The sequence below is a fragment of the Vespa mandarinia genome, chromosome 15, assembly GCF_050613455.1.
Source record: "Vespa mandarinia isolate Hongniang chromosome 15, ASM5061345v1, whole genome shotgun sequence".
NCBI classification, from domain to species: Eukaryota; Metazoa; Arthropoda; class Insecta; order Hymenoptera; family Vespidae; genus Vespa; species Vespa mandarinia.
The window spans coordinates 5232865-5260853 of record NC_140824.1 but is presented as its reverse complement, the minus strand read 5'-3'; the positions used below and the strand labels follow the sequence as shown (position 1 = coordinate 5260853).

The 27989-nt window shown below is 38.9% G+C and overlaps 4 protein-coding genes and 1 long non-coding RNA gene across 11 annotated transcripts; 4 read left to right on the top strand and 1 right to left on the bottom strand.

The window, feature by feature from the left end:
• The first annotated feature begins 123 nt into the window (after positions 1–123).
• On the top strand, positions 124–3155 carry LOC118450914 (nischarin). Its single transcript, XM_035886925.2, has 3 exons — positions 124–552; positions 681–993; positions 1083–3155. The coding sequence occupies exons 1-3, from the start codon at positions 425–427 to the stop codon at positions 2046–2048; spliced, it is 1407 nt and encodes a 468-aa protein (XP_035742818.1). The 5' UTR covers positions 124–424; the 3' UTR covers positions 2049–3155.
• On the bottom strand, positions 2611–13446 carry LOC118450920 (alpha-crystallin B chain). Of its 3 annotated transcripts, none has more exons than XM_035886937.2 (4): positions 13008–13446; positions 9637–9753; positions 8452–8638; positions 2611–3948 (listed from the first exon to the last, which is right to left on the bottom strand). In XM_035886937.2, exons 1-4 carry the CDS (start codon positions 13190–13192, stop codon positions 3754–3756), a joined length of 684 nt encoding a protein of 227 aa, XP_035742830.1. In that variant the 5' UTR covers positions 13193–13446; the 3' UTR covers positions 2611–3753. The 3 variants fall into 3 exon arrangements, with proteins under 3 accessions (XP_035742830.1, XP_035742832.1, XP_035742831.1); XM_035886939.2 differs by lacking the exon at positions 13008–13446 and adding an exon at positions 11144–11317; XM_035886938.2 differs by lacking the exon at positions 9637–9753.
• LOC118450924 (uncharacterized) lies at positions 7293–8392 on the top strand. Of its 2 annotated transcripts, none has more exons than XR_004840948.2 (2): positions 7293–8102; positions 8232–8392. It is a non-coding gene; the product is annotated as an uncharacterized LOC118450924 (long non-coding RNA). The 2 variants fall into 2 exon arrangements; XR_014983047.1 differs by having other exon boundaries at positions 8158–8392.
• AP-2alpha (adaptor protein complex 2, subunit alpha) lies at positions 11334–27973 on the top strand. 4 transcript variants are annotated; one of them, XM_035886906.2, is made up of 14 exons: positions 11334–11574; positions 18293–18380; positions 19158–19369; positions 19485–19678; positions 19756–19987; positions 20072–20180; positions 20263–20906; positions 21017–21148; positions 21213–21410; positions 21476–21813; positions 21901–22169; positions 22244–22388; positions 22477–22684; positions 22757–27973. In XM_035886906.2, the coding sequence occupies exons 1-14, from the start codon at positions 11524–11526 to the stop codon at positions 22832–22834; spliced, it is 2898 nt and encodes a 965-aa protein (XP_035742799.1). In that variant the 5' UTR covers positions 11334–11523; the 3' UTR covers positions 22835–27973. The 4 variants fall into 4 exon arrangements, with proteins under 4 accessions (XP_035742799.1, XP_035742803.1, XP_035742802.1 ...); XM_035886910.2 differs by lacking the exon at positions 11334–11574 and adding an exon at positions 11584–11602; XM_035886909.2 differs by lacking the exon at positions 11334–11574 and adding an exon at positions 17365–17513.
• On the top strand, positions 15843–17081 carry LOC146872527 (uncharacterized). The gene is made up of 3 exons (XM_085661707.1): positions 15843–16364; positions 16466–16595; positions 16669–17081. The coding sequence occupies exons 1-3, from the start codon at positions 16232–16234 to the stop codon at positions 16919–16921; spliced, it is 516 nt and encodes a 171-aa protein (XP_085517833.1). The 5' UTR covers positions 15843–16231; the 3' UTR covers positions 16922–17081.
• Positions 27974–27989: the final 16 nt, after the last annotated feature.

Genomic DNA, 27989 nt, shown 5'->3' with positions numbered 1-27989 from the left:
AAAAAGCATATGAAATATTTGCCTCGTCGGTCAACGTTAGCGAAAATCGATGATTGTTTTTCTCGCATAGTATATTAATCGTTTGAGCGAAGATAGGCGCGCGGTGAGAGATTTTGAACGAGGCCGCCACGATGACGCGTCGAGCGACAAAAGTAAGAGTAGGGCATTTAACAGCTGTCAAAGATGTATTAAAAGTGCAGTCGGTGAGAAGCGTTGTCGTTAAAAGGCAACGTTATTGGAAATAAAAGATCGTGTACGATGCCAGGCGGATGGCACGTAAAGTGAAAAAAGCATTTTGATGCTAAGACGTTCGACGCCAAACCTGTTTGAGCCCGAACGAGATAGATAACCTCTCGGCCGATAACCGATTCGACGTAATCATTTTCAAAACGAACGATCGTCCGACGGCGATACGTCGAATATAATGGCCTGTCTTCTTTTAAATCAGGAAAACGTTCATATTAAAATACCATCGACCGACAATTTGGACGGTATCACGTATTACTGTATTGAGGTTAATGTCGTTTCCGTCAAATGGACCGTCAAGCACAGGTAAATATCTCGTTTCCCGATTGCGTTTCGCTAATTACCTTCACTCCCTAATTTTTATTAATCGTCCGTCGTTCTCGACGATCTGCCCCCCTCTTCCCCGTTTCAAATATAAAATTACGTTTGAAAAGGTACAACGACTTTGTCGAGCTTCACGAGAAACTGGTTTCCGAGCATTGCGTGGAAAAGGACATCTTACCTCCTAAGAAACTAATCGGCAATAAGTGCGAGGCTTTCGTAGAAAAACGCAGGGTCAGCTTGGAGATATATCTCAATGCGGTTTATAATTATTTGAAGAAAGCCATGCCAAGGGAATTGGCGGTCTTCTTGGATCTACACGTCTACGATATATTCTTTCTCCTTCAAAGTATGGCACTGGAATTATTCACCGAAGGCTGTAACTTGTTAGAAAACTCTAAAAGTTATAAGTTTAATCCGATACAGGTAAGAAGATATCTTTCATGCTTCCGTTGAATTCTCATATAGAAAAATACTAAAATAAACAAGTAAAAAATGATGCCTGTCGTTTTCAGTTATACGCTATCAGCGAAAGATTGAAACAGCCATGTCCCATCATGGAGGTTGTCGACAAAAAATACGACTTCAGTCACGTTTTGGATTTCAATTCTCATCTTAGTAATCTCACAATCGTAGGAAGTACGGAGACGTACAAAAGTAGCAACATCTATTCCTCCTCCTTATCGATCGAATTGTCAACCTTCAAAAATATTGAGGAATTAACGATCGATCGATATCCCGTCGATAAGATCTATAATATGGGAAATCTTCGTGATACCGTTAAAGTTCTCAAAGTTACCAATACGAAATTGCGCAATATCGTCGAACTGGCGATGTGCGAGGAGGTTCATAAACACATAAACAACGCCAATGATTCTCATGTTTGGCTAAAGGTAAATCATTTGGATCTGAGTGACAATCGTATAGAGATCATAGACGAGGCCATAAGACTGATGCCTCATATCGAACTTTTAGTTCTTAACAATAACCTTTTATCGGAGATATCGAACGTTACGTTATTACCGAGATTGTCTCAGATTTATTTGGCCTCGAATAATTTTACCGTCTTGCCCGATGACTTGCACATTAAGCTCGGTTACATAGTTTATATCGATTTGTCGCAAAATAAATTAACGTCTCTAGCGAGCTTCTCGAAGTTGTACTCCTTGGAAGGTCTCGATGTTAGTTGCAATCGCATCGAAAAGATCGAAGAGGTTAAAAATATCGGTCACTTACCCTGTTTAGAACATTTAAGATTAACCGGCAATCCCGTCTCGACGATAGTCGATTACAGGGTCAAAGTCTTGGAGCCCTTTGGTAAGAGGGCCGTTGATATTTGTCTCGACAATGAGAAGCCTAATCAAAAGGAGCTCGACGCCGTATCGGTGCATCAAGCTTTACGCATCGCTAGAGAGGGTAAATCGCCAACCTTCACGGCGGCTGATGCACCATTATTTTCTGCCGAGATACCGGGCGTATGAAAACAAGACAAAGATTATATATTAAAGGGTCCGAGATATATTCGTCTCTTTTATCTATTCGACATCCTACCCTTTTCTTCTAATATATATTTCTTTTATTTTTTTTTCCTGTTTATTGCGTCTCTTAGACATTTCCAAAATATCTTAACGATATATAATATATGCCAAAAAGCTAGGATCTCACGTTTGAGAGCCACATTAAAATAGGATTATCTTTTAGTTTTAATCTAAATGACGAATTGGTGAAGAAGAAAAATCAATACCGATTATGTCCACGTTTATATCGGTGAGATCGTTGGCGTCTTACTCATTGAAATAATTATAAGAAAATAAATGGAAGGACGCGGAATTTCTATTGTAATACTTACTCTTATTCGATTTTAACGAAATTTGATCGAACACGTTCGTGTTCCATTTAAACGTCATCGATTGCGTTGCCATCGCATTTTTAATATTGTTATTTTTTACAACCTATTTCTTAAGGTGTTATTTAAAGAGAAAAAAAAAAATAAAAACAAAAAAAAAATCGAAGGAAGGAAAACAAGAAAAGCAAAACGCGATGTAACGATTTTATAAAGGTGGTACGCGATGGTACTACCAATGTACTCAATTACTACTCGTATGCGCATATACAAATAATACTCTCTCTGTACAAAGCGACAGAATATTTTGTTAAATAAAAGACGTTGAAGAGAAAAATATCACTTACTACTACTCTCGTCGTACGTTTTCTTTTTTTTTTTCTTTTTTTACAATTTTATTTTTATCGAAACTTTCGTATTCTTCCATTCATATTTGTGAAAATTCCTTCAACGATTAACGTACTCATAAATAATAATTAATAATGATCATAATAATAAACCTTAAATTACGCCAAGCATCGTTGTTACGGTCTTTTTAACGTACATCTAAACTAAAAACAAGTATATAAGTTATAGATACGAAGGATCATCTTTCGTTTGTGCACGTATAAACCGCAAGATTTACGTATAAGCCCATGATGCGCACAACTGAAAAATAACACGTATAACAATGCTTTCAAAGCGGTGTTACGTGCCTACGTACGCGATAGGGGAAAAACAAAACAAAAAAAAAGAAGAAAGAAAATAGAGAGAGAGGAAGAGAGAGAGAGACGTTGTCAAAAGCATTGCACATTGCGGAGCAATTTACGCATTTCTCAGAGTATTACAAGTATCGTGTGTATATATCATCGTGTATCAAAGAAAGGAATCCTATATAGGCGTAAAAAGGAAAGAATTTTTTTTTTCTTTTTTTTACAAACATCCATATATGTATATGTGCGCGTGCGCGTGTATATTATTAGTAATATTATTTTCTATAGTTTTTTGATATCTTCAGCTTTCGTTATACCTTTTCGCGCATTTTAAATGTTTTCTCTTTAGAAAAAGGTTTATAAATTCTTCGAAAAAGTTTCCTACGTGACGATGGCGGATCGTGGAAGAAAAGAATTAGTATCCGTATGATCGAATAATTTTCTTCTCGATCCTTGATAGGAAAAAAAATGTTGAAAAAGTATTGATCGGATATTTAGTGGAAGTTGATCTCGGTATATATTACTCTCGACCGAATGATGGGCGTTTCTTTTTGCAACGTTTCTTTCTGTTGTTCGCTATCGGAAAAAAGCTTTTTAAAGAAAGCTTTTTGAGGAAACTTGGCGAGAGAAAAGGGACGACGCGAAGAAATTTTATTGATGCGCAATGGGAATTAGCTTTTCGCCCGAACCAATAGCCGGTAGAGGGGCCTCGACGGTAAGAACGCCATCCTTGCTCAAGGATGACTTGATGCTCTCTGGATTGGTTCCTTTCGGCAGCAAAAATTCTCGGTTGTATTCCCTGTATACGGATTTGCTTTCCGTTTTCTCCTCATGCTTGGCGTGAACCTAAAATCAGATATGATTGTCTTATTAAAAAATGTATTTTATCCAACGGAGAATCAGCATAAATCGATGCGAAGCGCTTTTGTATTCGGCTCGCGTGGCATTGATAATAGAGGTTGCTGCATATACTATGTTTGCTTTATTAGTCCGTCCAGGCAGAGCGACAAGCCTGCTGCACCACTTTCGACCTACATTTCTTCGTTCTTTTTGCGCTTTCCAATTTGCATCTCTCTCTCTCTCTCTCTCTCTCTCTCTCTCTCTCTCTCTCTCTCTCTCTCTCTCTCTCTCTCTCTCTCTATTTTATGGGCGATAATGGTCGTTAAGCGTGGTATAAATAGTTTCTAGGGAAAGGCTAGACGATTCGCAAGAATGGTTGACCTATTTATCGTTCGCGTCGAGACAATGAATCATTCTTGCTGGCCGACCAACTACGCGTAGAATCTACTTACGTGAAAGGAGTGTAGGTCAGTACACGCCAGCAAGTTTCTCCGCGGCGGACGACTATATTCCATCTTGGAAATGGAAAATCTTACATCTCGAGATGGATGTAGTGAAATAAAGGACTAACTGCGATGTATATATATATATATATATATATATATATATATATATATATATATATATCTAGAGGACGAAGACGGAATGCGAAGCAAGCAAGGGACGTGAAAATGTTAAGATATTGACACGGCTGTCGAGGAGGAGACACTATCGCGCGTTTTACGAGCTCCGGGAAAGCGGAATTGGGATTACATGGAAGAGTAATAAAGTCAGGATTATGCGTTGTACAGTTTATAGAAGAAATAACGGTAAAGAGCAGAAAGATATAGAAAATGACACGACGGAGCCCGAGTCGACGCGGCTCAAGCCGACCGCCGAACCGAATCAATAATAGATACGAAAAAGGTTCCTGCTCGCTCGAAATCTTTCTTTTCTTTCTCCTACTTATTCGATCTCTATCGTCACGAAATATTAGAAACCCTTGCTTAAAGTTATCAGACTTGGATAGAAGAAAAAAGATCGCCTAGAGACAACGTGAATCGATCATCTTTCGACTCGATATTAAAGACATCGTTATTCTAAGAATAGTCGAGATTAAAGAATAAATTGGAAAAATAGTCGTACCTTTAAGAAAATATTATTTTTATATTTAAGATTTATATATTTAAGGAAATATTATAATAAGTAGAATCGACGCGTAGAACGCAAATTTGTGATTATGTCATCGGGCGCGATAATCGTCGTCATCGAAAAAGCGCCATCATCGACGCATTTAGAAAACACGCGTTTCGTTAGTCGTCTCGGCTAATTCACCATTTCGTAGAGTCTCGAAGAGAGAACGACGAAAAAGGAAATGATTTTCTCCGCGTCGATCCAAAGAATTCGATTAGAGGAGATTATTATTACGGTCCGATGACGACGATCGAGAGACAATGACAATCGTTAGGTGTGTCGCGTGATAAAATTAATGTCTTGACACAAAGGAAGGATAGAAAAAAATGCAGGTGCAGGATACGGTCGAGAGAACAAAGTAAAGGATCTTGTTCGACCAATGTGTCAAAGTTAGCTCCTCGGGCGTCGCCGAGTTCTCTCTCTCTCTCTCTCTCTCTCTCTCTCTCTCTCTCTCTCTCTCTCTCTCTCTAAACCACGTTATGTAAAAGGCGCTAAAGAATCATCGGTCGACTCCCAACGATTCGGACTAGAGTTCTCGAGAAGCAGCAACCTGGTGCCAAGTAACGCAGCCTTCACCTTGCCTTCGCGCGCGAATACGTTCTACTTTTAAATTTTACTCTCCCAACTTGATCTATTCTCGGCTTCGTCCGGCAAAAAGCGATCCTCGACGAATAGTCAAATGCGTATTATAATCGATGCTTCATCGATATTTTTCTCGTTTGCAATAGTGCGCATCGTTGTCGATTGAAAGGCGGAGGAGAAAAATTAAGTATCACGGAGTAAACTACGACGGTGCAGGTAATCTTAGAAGTCTCGAGCTAGAAAGAGAGAGAGAGAGAGAGAGAGAGAGAGAGAGAGAGAGAGAGAGAGAGAGAGAGAGAGATGGGATGGGTGGGGGGAGGAAATGCAAAGGCATCCTGAAGCGACGAGGTGACCGGTAACTTGACCTCCTCCGGGATCTAAACCTTTCTCCCGCTTGTTGTGCATATCGTCTTACTAGATGCTACTAGAGGTATCGCGCATAAGGTTCTTCTATCATCCTTGCGCTTTTGGATTTCTATTCTGAAAAGCTTCTTTCGGAATACGATAAACGATAGATCGTTTTATTATAGGTATCAGATTCCATCGCGTCGAATTTACAAAAAATTAAGATCTACGAGTTCGATCGAGGAAGATATAAATATGCTCGAGACGGCGCACAGTATATAACATTTTGCGGAGAAAGAAATAATTTATTCTTGACTATCGCTATCGGTAACATAAATCGTCGGTCTTAGACGCGTTGGAATTACATAAGTAACTAAATACGGATCATCGGATGAGTCATCGCGAGTCTCTCTTTGCATATTTCCGTCTCTCCTGGATAATTCTATTCGATCGTTTATACCTATTACTACATGATCGTCACCGTCCGACATTTCTCCTCGAAATTCTGGCCTCTCTTATTTTTCCATCGCGATGGTTCTTTTTGAATGAAAGATAGAAATAAAAATGGACTTAAGTTAACATCGTCCTTGGAGCAGCATCGGCCCTTTTAAGGACCGTTCTCGCGTCTCGATCGCGCTCGGCCTTAATAAATTGCTCCTTGACCACGATTATAGAGGCAACCTGCTTTTTCGAGCGTGCGATACAACATCCCCTTCTTCAAATTCGAGACACGCATACGAATATTTCGCTTTAATGGGAAGAGAGAAGAAGACCTTGTGAAGAAAAATAAAATCGGTCAGAAATCAATTCTCGACGGCCATTTTCTCATGTACCAGTGCGACGCAGGTAAAAGCTGAAAGAGAGGCTGGGCTCGTTTGCATTTACAAAAGGAATTGATTAACTTCGATGACGGATGACGCAAGCAGTGTAAAAAGAAACGATCATTGCGTATGATTTGAACGAGAGAACAAAATGGTGGAAGATTCTACGTTTCGATTAAAATTCTTTGCGGTTTGAAGGATATAGAGACGGGTGATGAACATTTAAGCGTTCCAACGTGGCTTTCATTGACGACTCGCGAACGTGGTGCAACGACCTTGTATCGTTCGGCTTTTGCATAACGGCTCCACGCCATATTTTTCCCAAACCAGTCTCTCGTTTTTTCTATTTTTTCCCTTTCCCCAAGAAAATCCTCTCTGTCTCTGTCTCTCTGTCTCTCTCTCTCTCTCTCTCTCTCTCTCTCTCTTTCTCTCTGCTGTCTCGTTGAATCATTTTTTTTTCTATCGATCATTTTGTTGTAAGAATAATTACGCATTATCTTATCGAACGTGGGTATACACGTCTACGATTAATGATAAAAGAAGAAAAAAAAATATTTTCCTTCTTATCGCGCGGCATAAGAGATGTTGGATCGAAACATCGATTATTTAACTCTCCTCGACATATCATTTATGACGACGGATTTAAAGGCGCGTAAACAGAAGGAAACGTAAGGAAAAGAAATATATAAGATGAGAAGAGGACGAAGAAGAAGAAGGGTGAAAAGTTAACGCCAACGAAAGAAAGAAAGGAGAATGAAACCGATTGTTTCTGATTTGCTAGAGTAACATTCGTAATGGCCGAATATTATCCTGGTTCTCTGCCGTGACGGCTGGCATAAAATATATTTTTGGTAGCGGTTATTTTTGTCCAAGCCCCCGCGAACGTTGGCCAAAGAAGAAGAGAGCAGAAGTACGCGCGCATCTCGGAGAAACGAATATGACGAGAAGGGAGGAAGGGAAGGAGGGAGAGAGAGTTTCGATCGTATCGGACGAGAGAATCTTTGCGAATCTAATGACCGTGTAATCAAACAAAAAAAGAAAAGAAGAAAAAGTATCGTTCGCTAGGGTATGATCTCTGCACCTAATGCAGAAGCTAACTTCCGAGCGGGAAGTGACGTCATCGGATCAATTAGAACGTTCCAGTTCGCTCATAAAGACCTCGAAAGAGCCTCCAAATACCAGCCACTTCCTGCTCGTTATTCTCTCCAAGATATATACACCGATCTCGTATACGTTTGCGTAAGTATATCTATATTTTTCTTTTATTAAATTAAAACACGAAGGAATTTTGAAGTTGGAATTAGACGATATCGTCTCGGCGCTTCAACATGCAATCTACGAGAACTGTTGTTGAAAACTTTTTGATAGACGTATACGACGGCGCCGATTGCATAAAATCGTGAACCAGATTTGCATCTTGCCAAGTTGCGCAAAACATCGTGCCGTACGAAATATGCACGATGAGTCAGCCATAATAATTTCATCTCGTCACTACTATAACTTTTCATGCCGATCATCTTGGAATTTGTTCTTCCACATTAAGGGGGGGGGGGAGGGAGAAAGAAAAAAAGAAACTTTATAAACTCACCAAAAGTTTGTTGTCCACGGTCTTGACGACGATCTCTTCCGGCGTGTACTGTGACACGTCGAATCGTAGTTTTAACATTTTACTGTCACCCTCGTCCTGAATAAGAGGACTGTTAAGGCCATCCAACCAAGTCGAGTCATGTTGTGGACTCAGCGAACTGTTCTGACTGCTTTGTTGTGTGGTCGTGCTGAAAATCGATCGAATCAAGTAACAATTAGATCTTATCGTTCTGCCAATCTCATTTTAAGAAAAAGAAGATGAACAACGAAAAGACTACTCGAAAGGCTGAATCAGAGTCAGCTGTCCAACTGATTCTATTACGAGACAATTGTTGTGATTAGCGAGTAAGAAAAAAAACTTTATTACAGATATCGTTTATTATTTTTCAACGATTCGGCTCGCTTAGTTTTATATATAATAGTTAAATATAGTTTAATATAGTTGAACAACCAACTCGACGACTCCGCTCACACGCGTCGAACGAATGAATTTTCGTAACTTGCGACGATGATGCAACGTACATAACAAAAAGGAGAAAAAAAGAGAGAGAGCGAGAGAGAGAGAGAGAGAGAGAGAGAGAGAGAGAAAACACAAAGATGAAGATGAACGATCGGTGTGCGATTCGACGACGACGTGCTATGATAAACGTATGTATATAAACGGATATGATATAGAACGATTGTATAACACATACATTCTAAGGAAAATAATTTTTTTTTCTTTTCTTAGAGCGTGAAGCTCACGAGCTGTGAATTTCTAAATTGATCGTGAACACATAACTACTGTAATGAAACGCAATTGGAAACATGCTATTAAAAAAGTTTACTAGTTAGCACGCTTATTTGTTATTTAGAAACTAAAAAGACAATCTATTAAGTACGTCGGGTTTAGCTACTTTCTACTTGATGTTTTCGAGCAAGCTTTGGATAAACGAGAAATCGGAACGTAGGAAGGAAGGAAGGCGTCTACGTCTGAGTGTGTGTGACACAAAATGGCTGATTGATTGGTGGTGCACTTTCTAACAGGGACAACATTGGTTTTCTTTTTTTTTTTTTTTTTTTTTTTTTTTTTTTTTTTCGTTGGCTGGGTAATACACGTAGTATGCACGTGGGTGGGTCTATCTCGGTGCTGTGTTTTTTTTCTGTTTCGGTTGATTCGTCGTTGTTGCCGTTCAAGCAACGTCACCTTTTAAAGTTATCGAACGCCGATCGTGCCGACGATGCCGCAGGGTCGACCTTGTCCCAACCGTCCATCTTCGAGGTCGTCGACGTTTTGTGCTCGCTGCTGCTCGTGTGATGCCGACTTCGTGTTGTTGTTAGTCACCAACGTGCCAATGCAGAGAGTTCAGACGGATGGAGAAAGAAAGAAAGAAAGAAAGAAAGAGAGAGAAGGAGGAAGAGAGAATAGGAGAAAGGAAGAGTGCCCAAAGGAATATAAATGATGGGGTAAAAGGGAGAAAGGGAGATATTAATTAATAGCCAGTTTCGTTTTTCTTCGATGTTTCAATTTCTCTGTTAACGTTGTTGCTGCGTTAGTTTTCAATTTATCTTTGTTTTATGTCGAGTTTCACTGTCAGTTAGCCAAGTTATTGCGGGTTATCGCTCTTTCTCTCGTTATTGCAACCTCTCACGAACGTCTTCGATGATATCAAATTAAACGATATATCGTCAAAGATGATATCTTTTCCAAAATACGATAGGAGAATCGACGACGTCGAGGACGCATTTCGATATTGATCGATATTATTAGCGATTAAGTTTGCTTAGGATCGAGCAATACCGTACTGACGGAGGAAACTCGCTCGATCTTTCTTTCGATAGAGGAAGGCACGTATTCTCGAGGCTTAAAATACATTTTAAAATACAGCCGTGCAAAGCTTCGAACAACGCGCGTAGGACGTGACGAACTCCACCCTGCTTGCCTTTAGGTCGCGTTAACAAGCAGGAAGAAATAGGTGCTCGTATATGAACTCTACACGTCGATAACTGGAAGTTACGCCTCTTCTACGAAAAGGTCGACGACCTTTCAGCGGAAAATTCTGAAATAATCTCTCGTACATATATATATATATATATATATATACACACACATACACACGTTAGGTAGAACGTTAAGTAAGAGAAGGCATTATTCTCTCATTGAGGAAAACGAAGAGGGAACGCGTTAAGATATATTACGGATAGCCAGGAACACGGAGAAGAGTCCGTTCGTGCGAGCTAATCTTTCTTAAGCACGCATCGCGCATGGTTGCTCGAGTGGCGTAATTGTTAAAAGCCGGTTAACTTCCAACGGCTCGTCAATGAAAGCTCAAGCGTAAAGGAAGCATATTCGGAACACGTTGTTAGTGCTTTGGCAAACTTTAACGAACTTGCACGAATGCTTTAAGATCGCAACTCCATTTACGCTGAGGAAATTTTCGTAGATCGAACATTTTCGTAGGTGATCAAAAGAGAGAGAGAAAGAGAGAGAGAGAGAGAGAGAGAAAGAGAGAGAGAGAGAGAGAGAGAAGAAAAAAGAAAAGAAACGAACAACGTTATTAAGCTTGCGGTATCGATTTCTAAAGCTCTGTCCATTTGCGGTGCGACAATTTCGTTCGGGAGAATACTCGTAGAAATAAAATTCTCTGCAGCATGACCCGATGCACTCGTTCCAGCATATTTTGTAATCGTTCTAAAAGAATGTCATAACGTACCGCAGTTTGATGACGGTTTTATGCCTTGGAGGATAAAGATCCTCGTCGCGTTGGGCGAATATCATAATTGGCAAGACTGCTCGATCCCCTCGGTGAAAAAAAAAGGAAAAAAAGAAACAAAAGAAAAGAAAAAAAAAAAATTCTCAAATGACTTTAAAGCGTCACGAGCAAACACGTACGTAAAATTCAAATGTCACGTTAAAACTATTGCGCGCAATACGCGGCCCATCGTAAGAGCATAGCTACTATATGGTCGATCGTACGAAAAGATAGTGGGGGAATATTTGTAACGAGCGTGCAACGTGCAGGTGTCAAGGACATGCGAGGAAGCTCGTAGAAGCAAGAAACGGCTTCAGTATCGGAGCCGTCTCGCGAGGACGATGCATTCGACGACGGAAGTGCTCTTCAAGTACGCCTGGGACCCGCGAAAGGTGACAAATTCGTCGTTCCATCCTCCTTGTGAGCTTAACAACTTTTATATTATTTTCTTTCGATGTTTGATGGAAAAAACGAAAAAAGAAAAACAAAAAAGAAAAGAAAAAAACAACAACAACAACAAGCCGAAAGGCGTCCTTCGCGTGCCTCTGTAAAAGTATAATATTACACACAGTGCCCTTGGGTACTGCGTGCTTTCAAGGAATCTCGGTGATAAAACGTTAAAAAGGTAAACCGAAACTGTAGCCGATGACGAGTAAAATTAATTTGAACTTTTTTATCTCACTCGATAGCTACTAAATCATCTATTAGCTGATTGGGCGATAAAGCGCGAACAAACTCTTTACGATACGCAATTGTATCGTCCGAAAGTTACTGGCTCGCGTCGCCGCGTTGTCCATAGACGCATATCGATCCGCCTTAAGGTAGAAGAGGGCATCTGTTACGCGTCTCCTATTCGCTTCTTCTTTCCCTCCACGTTTGCCTCGGCTTGCTCTCTCCCTCTGTTTCTCTCTGCATGTACAGAGAACACGTACGTGTGTATGCATTAACACACACATACACACACACACTCACACACAATTCCCCTCCCCACATTCGCACGTAGACGCGAGATTCGAGAGAGAGACGAAAAACCTACGGGTTGCTGCGTTCGGGTTGCGTCTTCGAATGCAGTGACGGAAGCTCTAAAAATAGCTGGTACGTACGACGTATGTAAGCTTCGCGAAGAAAGAGAAAGATGGTAAGCTCCGAACGTTATATCGAAACGCATAAAAGTCTAAAACCGAAATGCGTAAAGATCTCGACTCGATTTTGACCAATCACGTTGAAAATTTAACGGGACATTACCGGTACGATGGTAATACCTATACGTTATGCTAATATCTAATAGACGTCCTAATAAGGTGAATATTTAGTACTATTCTTCCTTAACGATCACGTTAACGATCAACGTGTACGAACTGCTATCGCGAATTATTATGCGTATGTTTCGCAAGTCGTATGCGATAAAAGAAGAACTATCGTTTGCACAAATCTTGAGGGAAACTTGGCAATCCAAATACCTTGACCGGCTCTCTTTCCTCTTTCGTGCTCTCTCACAGCATCGCGATCTACGCGATATAATGACCGAGAGCAAAGTCGTGGCAACGAGCAAGAGCATAAATTAAAGTTAATTAATATCTGTCTAGGCCAGCGATTACTGTTCCTCCAAGAGTTCTTTGTCCGCCGACTTTCCTTATTTGACCGTCAGAGAGGGGGAGAGAGAGAGAGAGAGAGAGAGAGAGAGAGAGAGAGAGAGAGAGAGAGAGAGAGAGAGAGAGAGAGAGACAGTAAGGTTTATTAAAAAATATATTAAAGCGAACGAACGATATAGAATATAGTGCGTATATCAAAAGAATGGAAAAGTATAGTACGATAAAAAACTTACCTGGTGGTACTCTTAAAGAAATTGCTCTCGCGATTCATGAGCTCGCTGCGGAATCGCGACATCTCGTCCTCCATCTTCCTCATTTCGGCGTCAAAACGTTCCCTTATGTTGGAAAATTCGGTGTCGATGACGCTAAAGTCGCCCAACTTGATGGGAATGTTGCGCTTGATACCACTATCGGCCATGTTTTTTCCCCTCTACGTACACAAACTTGTATTCTCTCTCTCTCTCTCTCTCTGCTTTCGCCTTTCCCTGATGTTCCGTCTCGCTTCCTTTCTTTCTCTTTCGCCGTTCCTCTCACTGATCCACTTCGAAGATGCTGCTTCGTAATCGACCACACGTGTACAAACTTTGATTGCGAATCGCGAGCTACGATTACTCAAATGTTAAAACCTTTCGAAACGTACTCTCCGACGTTTCGTCTAGGAATGAGCGCGCCTCGCTCCCGCCTCCTTAAATAGTTACGCGACGTACCATTGGAACGTTCGGCCATGCTCGGCCATGCTCGCCCACCCTCGGTTATCGTCGCTCCTGACACGCGGTCCGACGCGAATCAACGATATCCCGCGAAGCACGGACGCGCTCGATGTTTGAACTTATAATTCCAAAGTTTTTCTTCGAAACTAATGATATTATTACGGCTCTTCGCAAATGATCATTTTAATTTTCTATTCTTACCATAGACGTTCTTAAATATATTTTCGGGAAAATACAAGTAACGTATATAATGTATATGAAATATTGTATTCTTATTAGTTTTCATTTATAGGAATCGGCTTTAATTTCTGATGAATGCACTTATGGACAAATACGCTGAACGTAGGTAGGCTTTCGTAGGCGTAGCACAATTGGATGAAACACTCATTGAATTCCGGGGTAGAAGCGATGACTAATGCTAATATACAATCGCTTCCTTATTGAAGTACCCTTCGATAAGGAAATAAGATTGTGGGTGCAACTTATAAATGATGTTCTAGAAAATGTTGGGGTACGAAAGAAACATGTTCGATCGTAACGGTCGTGTAAGATATTAAAGGGAGGCTTATTCACCAAAGAACCGATTCATTCGAGTAAAAATATTTCTTTCGAAACACATCGTGAAATATTTTTACATCGCTTTTCCTTCGTGCAAATTCCTTGGCAGCTCGCCCGTCGGACGTGAATGAGTTAACGAGAGTTAACGATGAGTTAATCGGGGATGATTCGATTTTCACACTAATAATTGGCTATTTAGAGTAAACGGTGCGATGCATCGAAAAGTTTTTCTATACCGGCTGATGATGTCCTTTCGTTATAACGATATTCGCTTAGATCGGCTCGCTGAATATTCGGGGAAAAAAATATGAATGCGTGTCGTATACCTGAGTAAAAGACCGAAGGCCGATGACAAAAAGTGTGTCAATGTCAGAATCTTCGAAGCTTGCGATCCGACGAAGTGCTCTGCTCGAAACGAGAGACTTGCGAACCGGTTTTCTTCTCTCTTTTCCTCGCTCTCTTTTAACACACAGGCGAAATCTCTTCGAACGTTTTTCTTTTTTCTCTGCGTGGGGGAACTTGACTCGCATGACGTCATCTACGTGGGGGTTCCGCTGATCGATAGAACTACCCTAATATGGGCAGAGCATGAATTCGTTACGCATAATACGAATTATCCTATCTAATTATGATGAAGAAGAAGAAGAAGAAGAAGAAATAACGTAAGACAACATTCGTATTCGAAAACTCATCCGAATTTATCTTTTTTATTGGCTGTTACAATCCGTCGAGCGTTTATCGTCCCGATGAACCTCGCGACCGAGATCTTGATTCGAGAAAGATAAGATTCAAGAAACCGTCCTATTTTCCTCCTCGTATCCTCGACATTGAATCGTTGAAGAACGGCAAACGCATACATATACAGACAGAGGAGAGGTGTCTTTCGACGCCGAAAGAATTCCTTCGGACGCCTCTGGCCTCGGATACCTACGGCTGTGTCGGATTTTGTCAGCTAATAATAACTCTCGACCGCTTCCACGACGTTGCTTTCGTTGTTTTCTTCGACATACCAAAGCTTGCGCATAAAGTCTAATGAAATCTTTAACGTTTCTATAACTTCCGAATCGCTTATTATCTAAACGCATTCTTTTTAAATAAATAATAAAAAACAATGATTAGAATCGTATTATCCTTGCGAGTCTTTATATATATATATATATATGTATATATATACACACAATCCAATGGCGATGATGCCGTCTACGTTGGCGAATTAACGATCAAATAAAGAAATCGATCTTTCAATCAACGTGTCGTGATAAATAGGCGCGTTACGTAACCGACATTGTTTTATAATTTCTCTCTATAAACTATCGCCTCGATACATACGAGTTATCTACGTTGATGCGCGCGTGCTAATGCAAAACGTGGATCGTTGCCAAGAACGCTTCGTTGTAGCCGCAAGTACCTTAACCTCTCTTCGTTTTAATACAACGATCGAAAGCGCGTGTACATATATGTGTATGTATGTATCTATGTATGATGTGTGTGTGTGTGTGTGTGTGTGTATGTGTGTATGATGTATGTATGTATGTATGTATGTATGTATGTATGTATGTATGTATGTATGTATGTATGTATGTATGTATGTATGTATGTATGTATGTATGTATGTATGTATGTATGTATGTATGTATGTATGTATGTATGTATGTATGTATGTATGTATGTATGTATGTATGTATGTATGTATGTATGTATGTATGTATGTATGTATGTATGTATGTATGTATGTATGTATGTATGTATGTATGTATGTACGTGATATAAAAATACTGCCACTTAAAATACTCCTACTCCTCTTCGTCGTCCCTTTAAATAACAAAATGAACGAACGAGCGAGCGAGCGACGATGAACGAAACGAATTAAGAGATAAAGTGAATAATAATAATCTAACCTAACCTTTTAAGGTTAATAATAACCTTCGAACGCAAAGGGTCGAGAAACGTTAAGCTCGACGACGCAAAGGACGCGAGAAGGAGCAATTACGCCAAATAAGAGCTTATTCCGAAGATTCGTCGAGAAAATAACCATGGTAATAGGCGAATCTGCTTATGACGAATCACGAATAAGAACGCACGAAGCGGCGCTACTCTGGCATATCCCTCTGGCGTCGGTTCGTAGTACTTTCAACGGAACTGCTAAATGTCATTAAAATAATACATATGTTTTTAACTTGGACGCAATTATGAAGCGACGCGAGAACCAAATCGAAAATAAGGCTGCGTTCAATAATGATTCGAAAACGTTGAAAAACGTTGAGAAGAAGGTATTTGACAAGAAGAAGCATAGATTAAAGAAGTATAGCAATAAATATAAGGGTAAGAAAGAAAGATAAGAAGGGTTATGTCGTAGCGATTAGCGATTGTAAATTATTTATAGGTTAGGTTCTGATGCTATCGGTGTATTATATTTCTTATAGTCGAACAACGGCAAGAGCGAATGAAACTAGCGGTTTTACGTGATTATTATGAAGAATTTCTCAAGGATCAACATGGCCGGCGAAAGGAAACCGAAACGAAAGTCGAAACATTGTCGGGACACGATGCGAGGTAGGATCGTAGTAATTTGTAAATTTGTCCTTTCGAGAAACATTTTATTATTTGTGCATTTTAATTATATCAGCAAGCCAAAGAAAAGTCCGAATTACTTCGACGTAATAAGAAAGGAGTACGAGCGAAAGAAGGAGGATAAGAAAAGGAAGAAGGAAGAAAGGCTTAGGATAATAGCGGAAAGGGAGGAAGCTTTACGAAAGTACAAAGAGAAAAAAATGCAGGCTTATAAAAAACTGTCGAAGAAGACTAAAAAGGGTCAGCCCGTTATTAAGGAGAGAATAGAACTTTTGTTGCAAAAGATACAACAGGATAAAGCCAATTGAATGGGGATATCTTTGGAATTAAACGTAAACGAGTCTTATGTACGAGTTTATCTCCTAGTTTGAATCGACTCGTTCATAGAAAATTTAATTTCATCGTTACTTTTTAAAATCTGTACAAAATAAATAAATAAATAAATAAATAAATAAATAAATAAATAAAACGATTCTATAGATAATTAATAAAGTTTCATGTATATCGTTGCTAGGTCACTCTATTTCTCTTATATTTTTCGTCGATGTATTTTAATCGAAGTTATTGATATGAAACTTGACATCAGAAACGTGGTGTATCCCATGTACGTGCCATAGACGAATCTATCGAGCAACGTCGCGTGGACAACGTCCTCTTATCGACCGATCGATTACCAACCCAACGAGATGATTAGCGCGCCTGAACGATTTCAAGATGGAACTTTTTTCGCGCCTGTCCAAGAGCGCATGCGCGTTGCTCTTTACTGTCTACCCGTCAACTAGTGAACGATTGCAAATGGCGACAGCCACGAAATCTTTGGCACCGACTCGCGAATAGTTTCACGCTCACCGTGCACTTCGCGACCGAGCCGCGCTTGAACGCTATCCCTAAACCAGATCGGTACGTATTATTTGATCGAACTGTTCTTTCGAACCTGTCAGATCGTTCCTTCGAATCTTATCGGCGATTGATCAAAGACGGACCACCTTTTTCCCGTACGGCGACCCAGACCCCGCGCAAAGTAAAAGACAGCTCGCTTACGATTTCTCTTGCCCTTTGAGATATTACTTTGTTCGTCTCTCGATCGATACGTCCCTCGATGATTTTACTTTTTCCTCCTCCTCTTTCTCCTCCTCCTCGTACTTTATTCGCGACACAATTTCTTCATTCCTCCTCCTCTTCCCCCTTCTCCTCCTCCTTTTCCTCCTCCTTCTCTTATACGATACCCACGACGATTTACGAATATCTCCCATTGTCCTCCAATCGTTTTTATTGAGTACGTGCGATTGTAAAGAGAACGATACCACTGTCAAAATTATTTTCGACCGATTTTTTTTCGGATCCTCGGCACAGTGTACATATTCGAGCGTGCACGACAGTTATATGAGTTTGATTTTCTTCCTCACTAATTCTTTTTCCTTTATCTTTCTTTCGTCTCGAACGCATCGAAGGCATTACTTGCTAGACAACGTTTTATTCGATCGATCGCTTTCGCATCAATTGGTGATAGAACTGATAGAAAATTTCCTCGCCTATTCTTGTTCCTTGCTTCTCATTTATTTTTCTCATGTGCATGCAAAGTCAAAGTGAATGAGAAACGTCGATCGACACATGACATTCAGCATCAGGTATTTGGTTGAAAAAAGGATATACAATTGGTGTTTTATCTTACTTTGCAGGTGGTTCAAGCAAAAGGAGCCAAGATGCCGGCTGTTAGAGGCGATGGCATGCGAGGTTTAGCCGTCTTTATTTCAGACATTAGGAATTGTGAGTTCTACGATTAATATATATGTCTATATATATATATATATATATATATATATATATATATATATATAATCTAGATATACATACATATTTGATAAATAATATAATATATATATATTCATGGTCTAACGGTTAAAGTAACGCAAAAGATTAGTTTGATTGCTTTGCTCACAAATGCTATTAGAAATTAAAATTGAACGGATTGATTCTTTCCAAGACTGTTCCTATTGAGATGCGCTCATTGAGATACACGATGCCATTGAAATTTATGTGACGTATAAAATATGCGTAGAGACAGGGGGCGGAGTCCTGATATAACTGAGATATAAGAGTATCTTACTGATAGCTTTAGTTTTGTACGCAAACACACGAAAAGACTTTGATAACATTTAGAAATGATACGGCATGCCCTAGAAACAAACGAGGACGTTAATCCTCGTACATATTCCTTCTATTATCTGGTTGAACTAGTAATCGTTTCATATATTATTATAAATTTTATTTTCTCTAATCGACTTTCACGGTTGAAATACAGTTAAGACAAATAAGTCAATATTTGAGTTCTATGAGGAGCAGTCAAATGGCATTATAGCTTTTGTGAAAGTAGTCTACGATACTGTCTACGATTCAATGTCCATGTAGTCGTTGATGTCCTGGTATAATTAATGAAGTATTCATTTGCAAAGTTTCACAAAGTTCGATTAAATCCTCATCCTAATTGTATAAAATTGTGAAAAATATAATTTTGTCTCTTTTTTTTTTTCTTTTTTCTTTTAGGTAAAAGTAAAGAGGCAGAAATCAAAAGAATAAACAAGGAATTAGCAAATATACGTAGCAAGTTTAAAGGTGATAAGACCCTCGATGGCTATCAGAAGAAAAAGTATGTTTGCAAGCTACTATTTATTTTCTTGCTCGGTCACGATATTGATTTTGGGCACATGGAAGCAGTTAATTTGCTTTCCTCGAATAAATATTCGGAAAAACAAATTGTAAGTGGTATTTTTTAAACTGTTCACAACTACTACGCGTACACAGAGGCATCTTATAAATGTGGCATCTAATAAATAGCAACAAATTAATACTTTCTATCTATATTATTTGCAGGGTTATCTTTTTATATCGGTTTTAGTAAATACCAACAGCGATCTCATTAAATTAATAATCCAAAGTATAAAAAACGATCTTGCATCTCGCAATCCAATCCATGTAAATCTTGCATTGCAATGCATTGCCAATATCGGTAGCAAAGAGATGGCAGAGGCATTTGGGAATGAAATTCCAAAGTTACTCGTCTCAGGGTACGTTTCCCATTGTTATAGTGTCGCGCATGTTGTGTCGCGTGCGATGATAACACCTGGTGTTTGGTACTTTATAGCGATACGATGGACGTGGTCAAACAAAGCGCAGCATTGTGCTTGCTGCGATTATTACGTACTGCCCCGGACGTTGTCCCTAGTGGAGAATGGACATCTCGCATAGTGCATCTTTTAAATGATCAGCATCTTGGAGTTGTAACTGCGGCGGCATCGCTGATAGATGCACTTGTGAAAAGAAATCCGGACGAGTACAAAGGCTGCGTCAGCCTTGCCGTTTCCAGATTGAGCAGAGTATGTAATCGCCTTCCCCGATAATACTGGTATTATCGTTGCAAATAAAATTATATCGTGCCAATTAATTCCTTTTATCTTTAGATCGTCACGTCGAATTATACGGATCTGCAGGATTACACTTATTACTTCGTCCCGGCACCGTGGCTGTCGGTAAAATTATTAAGATTGTTGCAGAATTACACACCGCCAGGTATAAATATACGTAATTTCTATTATGCATATCTATCATTGTACTTGATGACGCATTAACGGACAGACGTTTCTACGTTCAGCCGAAGATCCAGGAGTTAGGGGAAGATTAAACGAGTGCCTGGAGACTATATTGAACAAGGCACAAGAACCACCAAAATCTAAGAAAGTACAACATTCTAATGCAAAGAATGCAGTTCTCTTTGAGGCTATTAGTCTAATTATTCATAACGACAGCGAACCAAATTTGTTAGTACGCGCGTGCAATCAGCTGGGCCAATTTTTGTCAAATCGTGAAACTAATCTACGTTATTTGGCGCTCGAGTCCATGTGCCATTTAGCAACGTCAGAATTTTCTCACGAAGCCGTGAAGAAGCATCAAGAGGTGGTCATATTGTCGATGAAGATGGAAAAGGATGTATCAGTTAGGCAGCAAGCGGTAGATCTTTTGTACGCCATGTGCGATAAGAGCAATGCGGAAGAAATAGTACAAGAAATGTTGAATTACCTCGAGACTGCGGATTATTCCATCAGAGAGGAAATGGTTCTCAAGGTAGCAATTTTAGCTGAGAAATATGCTACCGATTATACCTGGTACGTTGACGTTATCCTAAATCTAATCAGGATAGCTGGCGACTATGTCTCGGAAGAAGTCTGGTATAGAGTTATACAGATCGTCATTAACAGAGACGACGTACAAGGATATGCCGCTAAAACTGTTTTCGAGGTAAATCGAACAACGTTACTACGTCCTACGTATTCGTATGGGCGATTTTGTTCGACGATAATTTCATAATTTATTATTTGTTATTTGTTATTTTACAAGAAATATTACAGGCCCTGCAAGCACCGGCGTGCCACGAAAACATGGTCAAAGTCGGCGGATACATTTTAGGAGAATTTGGTAATCTTATTGCTGGCGATCAGCGATCATCACCGTCCGTACAATTTCAGCTGTTACATTCCAAAGTATGTAAAACGTACGTGTATTTAAGCATATCTCTTTATAACAGAACGACATCATCTATTCTAGTATCATCTGTGCTCGCCGATGACGCGGGCGTTACTATTGTCTACCTACATCAAGTTTGTCAATCTCTTCCCCGAAATACGGAGCCAAATACAGGATGTGTTCAGGCAACATAGCAACTTACGTAGCGCGGATGCCGAGCTTCAGCAAAGAGCATCCGAGTATTTGCAATTGAGCATAATAGCTTCCACCGACGTCTTGGTACGTTGAAATATGTCCGATTTATGAGACCTAATGATAAAGTAAATACTGTCGTACTACGACAGGCAACTGTATTAGAGGAAATGCCTGCATTCCCGGAACGTGAGTCCTCAATTCTCGCGGTTCTAAAGAAGAAGAAACCTGGTCGCGTGCCGGAGAACGAGATTAGGGAGAGTAAGAGCCCGGCCCCCAACACCAATCATCATGCTGAACCACCATCGGCCACTGCGGCGGTTACCGCGGTAAATAATACGTCCGCGGATCTTTTAGGTTTGTCGACGCCACCGTCGTCCCAGCCAACTAGCAATACCGGTGTTCTTTTGGACGTTTTGGGCGACATATACAATATGCCGAATAAAGTTGGCGCGACGAACGGCACTCAAAACATGTACAATCCTAAAAAGTAAGTTGTCCTTGGAAAATGGCATTCTTAAATATTGATTTAATACGATAATCGGTAGTTGATACAATCAACGATTGTACCTCCTAGATTCGTTTGTAAGAACAACGGAGTGCTCTTTGAGAACGATTTGATTCAAATCGGTGTGAAATCCGAATTTCGACAAAATCTAGGACGCGTTGGTCTTTTCTACGGCAACAAAACTCAGTACGCGTTGCATAGTTTTCAACCGCAGCTATCTTGGTCGGAAGAGAATCAAGCAAAATTGGCCGTTCAAGTTAAGCCCGTTGATCCTGTCCTGGAAGCTGGCGCACAGATTCAACAAATGATTAATGCCGAATGTATCGACGATTATAGCGGTAATCATAAATCTTTATTTATTCCTTAATCTCCAACTGCTCCGATATTTATCGGAATCCTTTTATTTCCTTAGATGCCCCTAGTATGCTCATATCCTTTATTTACAACAACGTGCCGCAGAAGATTACGATGAAGTTACCATTGACGATAAACAAATTCTTCGAACCGACGGAGATGAATGGAGAATCCTTCTTTGCACGGTGGAAGAACCTTGGAGGGTAGGCTGACCTAAAAAAGAGAAACATATTCTACTCGGTACATAATAGGTGTACGTATGTATAGTAATATATGAACGAACGTTTTCAGGGCGAACCAACAACGCTCGCAAAAGATATTCAAAGCGCAACAACCGATGGACTTGGCCCAGGTCCGTACAAAATTGCAAGGATTTGGAATGCAGTTATTAGACGGGATCGATCCTAATCCCGACAATTTCGTTTGCGCGGGTATAGTTCACATGAGAGCTCAGCAAGTTGGATGTTTATTACGCCTTGAACCCAATAAACAGGCGCAGGTAATATTTATCGCGGAATTTTTTTTAACATCCCGCAGTACAATTAATGAGACATTTAATGCATGATTTCAGATGTTCCGATTAACTGTACGTTCAAGTAAAGAGTCTATGTCGGTCGAGATCTGTGACCTGCTAGTGGACCAATTTTAATAAGGCCTAGCAGGCCGCGTATAAGCGACGAAAGAAGCTAGTTTATGGTGACGTTGCGGGAAGACGCGATAACTCTTGATGGAGCATCGTATGTCGTCTCGCGTCGTACACCAGAGAAAGCAGATACTGATAATTAATCGTTAAGAAGCGTGCGTTGTACCCAAGCTTACGGATAGACCTTTGGTTGCTATAATATCTATCACACCAATGCAAGGAAAGTGATGCTCTCAAGAAGATATTTGGTGGCACGATAACAAGTAAGATGGTAAGGTAAAAGATAAGAAAAGAAAATAAAGTAACGGTGTTTCCTAAACAGCCTAGCGTTAGAACGTAAGATTATTATAAATGAAAGAAAAGAAAGTCAGAAAGGGGTCAAACTTTGACAAAACGAAAGTTACATGATATGCCGCATGTATCATTATACTTTGTATATCGTTTCTACGCGACGTTTCCATCTTTTATTAGACTCAGCATTCCGACACGGACGTAACGTATGTACCTTTAGTTTCTAATTTCGCGTGTCGGTTCGTAAACGTTCTTGTCAACGTCCGAAATCTTTTCTGGGTCCGAATTTTGTCAGCAGAGAAGGTAGCAAGTAATTGTTCGCATCCATGTCTAATTTTTTGTCTTTTTTTTTTTTCTTTTTTCTTTTTTTGGAAAGCGACCATTTCCATTTATATTTTGTCTGTCTGTCTGTCTGTTTGTTTACTTGCTGCGTGCGTGCGTGTTTGTTGTCGTCTCTACGTGTGTATGTGTGTTGCGTGCGCGTGTTGAATGACACTCGTACCGTACAGAACAAAACGAGTACGCGCGATGTGTGTACGTTCTTTTTATATAGCGAGCATCATACGAAACCCGAATAATCCCTCGATATACATATATTATAACGGCATTAACGCAACATATCGGTTCTCATAGCACACGCACTCATTTGTCACAAGTGCCATTCTCTACGCTGTCCCACTCGGTAATGGTCTTCTCCTTTGTCATTACGATTTCCCCCCGAGCTTCTTCCCTATCTTTTTATATCTTTTTTTTTTCCTTTTTTTCATCGCTGTGCGATCAAGTCGCGCGCAACGATTACTAGATTTGAGTCCGATAACCATGGGCACTATGATATTAGTCGATTCAACTTGAATATTTTCCTGTAATTAAAGGTTGATATATTCTTATCAACGATAAAGATTCCTACAATCAGTTTATTTTTCTCCGCTCACTTCCCGCAATTTTCTCTTTCTCTCTCTCTCTCTCCTCCCCGCTCCCCCGGACCCCATTTTCTCCGTTCAATGTCGCGGGATAGATCCATGGCTGGTAAATTTCCTGATTTGTAAGTAACATAGAAAAAAAACAAATAATGATTATGTTGACGATGATGATTGTCGGAAACGTAAGATGCCGTGGCTTTTTGGTAAATAATCCAAGCGTTAATGAATTAGTTAATTTCCATGTAAGCATGACTAGAGATCGATCTTTAATTAATTTTAACGAGTTTTATGTGAGATGTATATTTCAGTAGTAACATATGTAATGGAAGCGCGCGTGTACATTGTACAGGTGATATTTACAATGCACTTCTATGCATACAAAGGGTTGCGTGACCTATATATATGTACGTACGTGTTAACGATATTATCGAGAGAAGAGAGAAAATAAGGAAAAGGGGAAAATATAATCTAGAAACGAAAGAAAAGAGCAGCTTTAAGCGGCGTTGAGACATGATATATAGTTTACGGAAGATGATAATAATTAATTCAGATGATTGTAAAGCTCTATTCAATTGTAAATAAGTAATTTTCATTATAATAATTAGGAGCAATCCGTTAATGCGGTTGCTTTTCGCGAGACACATAGATCGCAGTACTCGTAGCCTCGAGAGAACCATTCGACTTAATTTTCTTTTTTGTTTTTTTTTCTTTTTTTGTTTTTTTTTCCCCTATTTTCTTTTTTCTATCTTGTTCTTTTTCTTTAGTATTCACACTCACATTTTTCCTCTTTTCTCCTCGTACTTTTACATATATTTTTTTTCTCTCTTTATTTAATCGTAAGCCCACATTATTGTACAATGGTATACATACATATCTGTTGAATGTGAATGTTAACTTATAATATATTGTCAAAGTTATTAAGTTAAATGCGTTCCATCGTCGGGTCTACGTATTTTACAGAATCGAAAAGATGCCTACATTCTTACACATTACGTCGCGTAGTAATGTCTTGTTAAAAAGAAATGAAAGAAAAATGCCTGTAAAAAAAAGAATTCAAATTCCAATGCGACAAACAAATGCAAGGAGAAAAAAGGAAAAGTAAACGACGGATATTTGTGGACAATAAGTATTACAGGCGATCTTGCGGATAGCTTAACTGCGACAAAAGAAAAAGAAAAAAAAATAAATAAAAAAAATAAAAAAACGAAAAAAGACAAAAAAAAGGAAAAAGAGCAAAAGGACAAACGAAAGAGTCCTTTTTTCGAAACTGAGAAATGTTAAAATTGTATTTTGCGAAATTCGGGATACGTCGTATCCTTCCCATTAGTAGTATTCAATGTGTTATATATGTGTAAAATATATCCATGCAGAATCTCATTACTAATTTCGAGCGTTTCTACTTCTTCCTTTTATCATTTTCATTCTTCTTTTTCTTTTTCGGACGGACTAAGTACTCATTTGAACGAGAGAAAGGAATAGTTTGAACGATTAATCGCCAGTCATGGATTATTTAATATCGAAGATAATTGACAAAAGCACAAAAATAAAAAACAAAAGAAAAGTACCTCTCTTTTTTCGGACAGAGAACGAAGAAAAGAAAGTGAAAAAAAATACATTTCTATACGTTTATTATGTAGAAATGAAAGTGTAGTCTCGTTTATCCGATATATCGATAAAAGAATTAAGATGAATGATATATTTGAGGTAATTGTGTATGTAAAATATCTTATTTGCTGAATGCATGTCTGTTGTCTGTCTGTGTGTGTGTGTGCGACAAAGAGAATTTCGTGTTCGCGGGCTCATATAATATATATATATATATACACACGAGAGAATTATTTTGTTCTTTTTTTTTAATTTATGTAACAAAATGAAGAATTTCTTTTTTCATCGCTACGATAAAGATTTTCAAATTGCATCTTTATGCGATAAAAAAGAATGAAGAAAAAGAAGGATGAAAAAGGAAACGACTTTAGGGTTCCTTTAGCTTTATCAAATCCATACCATCTTCTATCCCTTTTTCAAGCTCTGCTAGCGAAAGGTCTCTTCTAAGAACAAGAAATATCGAGCGCGAACGCTTACTGTAATATTCGATTGTTTTATATTTTTTAGTTACATACATATATAAGTATGTATGTATGTGTATACGCACGCGCGCGCGCGCGCACACACACACACACACACATTGTTTCTAAGACGTCATTGATTTATATTACTGAATAATACCTAATGATAATGATAATGATAATAATGATGATGATATACCGTATAAAAAAGAAATGAAAAAATGAAGAAACGTTTATTTCGATCTTTTCTCGACACTTTTCTTCTTTTTACATAATTCTTCTAGTTTGCTCCAGCTTGTATGCTATACGTAATGAGTTAGAGAATATGCAAAGACACGAGTGAAACGAAGAAAGGGAAAAATATAGAGATAGACACTCTCGTCGGATCGGTCGATTACAATTAATCGATCGAACCATCCATCTATTCATCTATCCATCTATCGAGAGAGCATTATCAATGTGCCGTGCCAAATACTCCGAAAGCGTAAATGGGTCCACAATGTAGCGTACGAAAAAACGCTATTATACGAAGACAGACCAATGTGGTGTACGCCAAACTATAAAGGCTAACAAGAAAAAAAGAAAAATATTAACGAAAATATATTTCATTAAAAATCCTATATATACATATATACTATATTTATGAAGACTCGATATTAAAAATCTTGATGAGAATGGTAACTCGCGTTCGAAGAATGAATTAACAAAGAGACGAGTGCAAGACGACGATGCGATATTATCCGTCTCATTATTATTATTATTATTGTTATTATTATTACTATTACTATTATTAGCATATCGTACGTTTACATTTACATTTACAGACTTGTCGTGTATAAAGTAAAAGCTACGGGTATTAAAATATCCATTATGCTCTTGAAAAGCACCAATGACTTTTGACTATACAATTTTAATGAATGTTTACGAACGCTTCCGTGCAAGCCAAAAGAAAATGTATTTATTATTAAATAATCGTACGTGTATGTACGTACGATTCGTTTTGTGAATTATGCGATTGAATTATTTGTTCTCTTTTTTTTTTATTTTTATTTTCTTTTAAGTGCAGAGTCTTTGTAAATAGGAACAACGAATTTTTCTACTTGGCTTTATCCGATTAGATTCGCCTGCTTCGCATATGTCGGAATTCGAGCGCGCTTGAAAAGCCGGTGATAACGTCCATTTATTTTTTCTTTTTCTTCTTCCTTTTATCTTTTTATATAGTACGTACGTCGTCTCCTGTATTGTACCTAGTGCGTCACGAAAAACGTTTACTTAACAATTATGTATATATATATACATATATATACACACATATATATATATCGCGGATCGAAAAAGGTCTCTATTTATAATATATAAGTTATGTAGGTATAAATGATTAAAATTTAAATATGTTTTAAGCGAAGAAAATAAAAAGACGATGATAATACGTATTAGAAGATAATAGGCATATTCGATGTGAAGTACTTTAGCAACCGTAACACCGTGCGTTTTCTGTCAATGAGGACGTTCGTGCGATCTCTTGGAAGAAAGTATGCTACTTCCCATTCTTATCACCGAGCAAACGAATAAGAAAGAAACGCTCGAGAATATGTTTGAGCGACGCTGCGCACGTTAACTTTTGCAATAATATGTCGTATACGTATGTACGATTGAAAGATGAAAAAAAGAAAAACAAATGTACGATGAAATAGGAATAGAAACTACGATCTACTGTATCTGCTCTTTTTTCTCATACCAATGATACTTAATATTTGCGATAAGAGAAATTGCTATGCCCATGAACAAGCAATAAGAAGCGTCTCGCTTCGATCGTGTCTATCTTTCCTTCTTCTATGACACTCGTGTGTTAATGATATATATATATATATATATATATATATA

Coding starts and splice junctions, on each gene's coding strand:
- LOC118450914 (XM_035886925.2), top strand. CDS start 425: ATGGCCTGTCTTCTTTTAAATCAGGAAAACGTTCATATTAAAATACCA. Junction 553..680: donor AAATGGACCGTCAAGCACAG/GTAAATATCTCG, acceptor ACGTTTGAAAAG/GTACAACGACTTTGTCGAGC. Junction 994..1,082: donor ATAAGTTTAATCCGATACAG/GTAAGAAGATAT, acceptor TGTCGTTTTCAG/TTATACGCTATCAGCGAAAG.
- AP-2alpha (XM_035886906.2), top strand. CDS start 11,524: ATGCATTCGACGACGGAAGTGCTCTTCAAGTACGCCTGGGACCCGCGA. Junction 21,149..21,212: donor TTCAGCTGTTACATTCCAAA/GTATGTAAAACG, acceptor CATCTATTCTAG/TATCATCTGTGCTCGCCGAT. Junction 21,814..21,900: donor AACATGTACAATCCTAAAAA/GTAAGTTGTCCT, acceptor TGTACCTCCTAG/ATTCGTTTGTAAGAACAACG.
- LOC118450920 (XM_035886937.2), bottom strand. CDS start 13,192: ATGGCCGATAGTGGTATCAAGCGCAACATTCCCATCAAGTTGGGCGAC. Junction 9,754..13,007: donor TTCTTTAAGAGTACCACCAG/GTAAGTTTTTTA, acceptor AACAACACGAAG/TCGGCATCACACGAGCAGCA. Junction 3,949..8,451: donor CCGTGGACAACAAACTTTTG/GTGAGTTTATAA, acceptor ATCTGATTTTAG/GTTCACGCCAAGCATGAGGA.
- LOC146872527 (XM_085661707.1), top strand. CDS start 16,232: ATGAAGCGACGCGAGAACCAAATCGAAAATAAGGCTGCGTTCAATAAT. Junction 16,365..16,465: donor GTATAGCAATAAATATAAGG/GTAAGAAAGAAA, acceptor TATTTCTTATAG/TCGAACAACGGCAAGAGCGA. Junction 16,596..16,668: donor TTGTCGGGACACGATGCGAG/GTAGGATCGTAG, acceptor TAATTATATCAG/CAAGCCAAAGAAAAGTCCGA.